The 2,953-nt window shown below is 39.5% G+C and overlaps 1 protein-coding gene across 1 annotated transcript; it reads right to left on the bottom strand.

Moving 5' to 3' along the window:
- Nucleotides 1-1,427: 1,427 nt before the first annotated feature.
- On the bottom strand, nt 1,428-2,363 carry LOC149871152 (olfactory receptor 5AP2-like). The gene has a single exon (XM_090034843.1). The coding sequence runs from the start codon at nt 2,361-2,363 to the stop codon at nt 1,428-1,430; it is 936 nt and encodes a 311-aa protein (XP_089890969.1).
- Between the last annotated feature and the right edge of the window lie 590 nt (nt 2,364-2,953).

A 2,953-nucleotide genomic window follows, 5' to 3' on the forward strand; every position in this document is an offset into this window, starting at 1 on the left:
ATTACCTCACTTCACTAAAAGTCTTTGATGGGGGACCTTGGCAACGGCTTTTTGGAAGTCCAGATATACTATGTCAACTGGATCATTTGATCCTTACTTATTGATAGCCTCAAGAACTCTAGTAGGTTGGTGAGGCATGATTTATCTTTGACAAGACCATGCTGATTCCTCTCCAGCAAGGCTTGTTGATCTGTGAGCTGAACAATTAGTTATTTATTATTGTTTTTACCAGTTTTCCAGGAACAAAAGTTAGACTCACCAGTCTGTAGTTCCCTGGGTCCCCTCTAGAGCCCTTTTTACAAATGGGAGTCACATTGATAACCCTCCAGTCTTGTGGTATGGAGGGTGTTCTTAATGATATGTTTCATACTACAGTTAGGAGTTCAGCAATTTCTAATGTAATCTCTTTCAGGATCCTAGGGTGACTATTCACTTGAGCCACTATGGAAGTCTATTGGTAAGCAAATACTGAATAACTATATAGTAACTTTGACTGCATATTTATCTACAGTATAATATATATAATTATGGACATATATACACATAAAACCAAATGTATAATACTTGGAATGGAATAATAGAAGCTATATGAAAATTAATTTTGGAGTTAAGTCAAACAGCAATATCTGACTCAAATAATAACCCTTTACAGATAAATGATCTACGTATAACAGACAAGGATGATGCATACAAATGGTGCTGTGATAGGGAAGAGAGATCTGATGGAAAAATATTCAGAAGCAATAAACAAGAAAAATAACTATGAAGCAAGATAAGGTATTATACACTGGAGAAGAAAGATAAACCATTCCCATTAAGAGTTCGATTGAATTTTATGATGCTGTTGAAGATCTCAGGGAGTCACTTTTATAGGGTTGAATTCTTCACTTAGAAGAATTCAACTAATAAAACCAACCTGTACAGAACCACCTTGTATTATATTTTAGAAGGGCTGATTCTTAGGTATGACATCATAGAAGTACAGAACCCATGGAGGCCACAGGGGATGATCCAGTCCAACTCTCTTCACTGATACAGGATCAAGTATATCTAGGTCAGCCTCAAGAGATATTTGTCTGACCTGTTCTTAAAAAACCTCCTCTGAAGAAGATTCCACAACATCCATCAGTAGTCTTTTCCAGTATTTGCCATCCTTACAGTTGGAGAACTTTTCCTAATGCTCAAGCTTTTTGCTGCCAGTTAAACTGCTCTTTTTTCCCTAGTGGAAATGGGGAAAACAGTTAATTAGTGTCCTCTTCATAACAGTTCTTTCCATATTGCCTACTTTGGTCTTCTCCCTTCTAGACTAAACAAGCTGTTTTATCAACTAGCTGTGCTCCTGTATTTTGGACACCATATGACCTATTATCCATGAACTACAAATTCCTATTGAATTTTGGAAAACACATACATTCCTACAGTTAGATTTACAGATAACTATTCCTTCTTATGGCTTTCCTGACGGCATCCTTCACATCTTTGTTCCTCAGGCTGTAGATCAGGGGGTTCAGCATGGGGATCATCACTGTGTAGAATACGGAGGGCACCTTGTTTTGGTCTAGAGAATAGCTGGGTGTGATCCGCAAATATATGAACAAAGTACTCCCATAGAATACCGTGACAGCCATCAGGTGGGAGGCACAAGTAGAAAAAGCTTTGTTTCTACCCTTTGCAGACGGGATTTTTAAAATGGTGCAGAGGATGTAAGCATAGGAAATAAAAATTTCTAGTGAAGTTGGTAAACCAACAATACAGGTAAAAACAAATAGCACAATCTCATTGATGTGGGTGTCAGTGCAAGAGACTTTCAACAGAGGGTGTATGTCACAGAAAAAATGGGGGATTCTGTTGGAGCCACAGAATGATAAACTGAAGGTGCAGCTGACTTGTACAATGGCACTGGTGAAGGCAACAGTGTAGGAACCAACAACAAGCTTCAGGCAAACTGTATGGGACATCACAGTACTATAGAGAAGGGGATTACAAACAGCTACATAGCGATCATAGGCCATCACTGCCAACAGGAAGGCCTCAACGGACACAAAGACTGAGTAGAGCAGTTGCTGTACTACGCACCCAAAGAAAGTAATGCTTTTCCCATCACAGTAGAAAGTTGCCAGCATCTTGGGGGTGATGACTGAGGTGCAGCAAGTATCCACAAAGGACAAGTTGCTGAGGAAGAAGTACATGGGGGTGTGGAGTTGTGGACTGATCTTGATTAGCATGATCATCCCAAGATTCCATACCAAGGTAATAATGTAGATCATCAGGAACATTGCAAAAAGGTGGGCCTGAAGCTCAAGACAATCTGTCAGTCCCAGGAGGATGAATTTTTTTAGCATGGTATCATTTGCTCCAGACATTATTTAAACTTTCCTGCTGGGGACAAGAAAACATAACAATCAGGAATGAGTGTAAAATGTCTGTGACAGGATAGGGCAAATTGGCCCTCCCAAAAACAGGCCATAAGGAGCTTTTATACAATCACAAAAGGTATGGCCTTACACTTCCCTCTTATTCTGTGCTTCTATATGTATTTTGTCCCAACTCGCCTATGATCTACAAAAACTGCAGGTACATCCTTATCTGCATTTTGAGCATGTGTTTGCATGGCTGAAGATATGGGTTACAGCCTCAGCTGTGTTTCAACTCAGGCTGGAACCAGCAACCTTTACATGTGAATGTAGGCAAAATTATATGAAAGGATATAGACCTCAAATGCTCTTCCCACATTTAATTTTTTCCCCACAGTTTGGTCTCTACCAGTTTGACTTGGAACCAATCCAAAAGCTTCTCAGCTTGGAGATTCTTGGTATATGTCTCAGTGACATATAGGCAAGTCCAAAAACAGTGAAGCCAAAGTAACATATCTATGTAGATATATCAAGGGGATCAGTGGAAGGCAAAATGGCATCCTGCATCTTTTGATGCAGAAGTGTATTTTCTAATCACT

The sequence above is a fragment of the Crocodylus siamensis genome, chromosome 2 (genome assembly GCF_052110815.1).
Source record: "Crocodylus siamensis isolate JL-2025a chromosome 2, ASM5211081v1, whole genome shotgun sequence".
Classification (NCBI taxonomy): domain Eukaryota; kingdom Metazoa; phylum Chordata; order Crocodylia; family Crocodylidae; genus Crocodylus; species Crocodylus siamensis.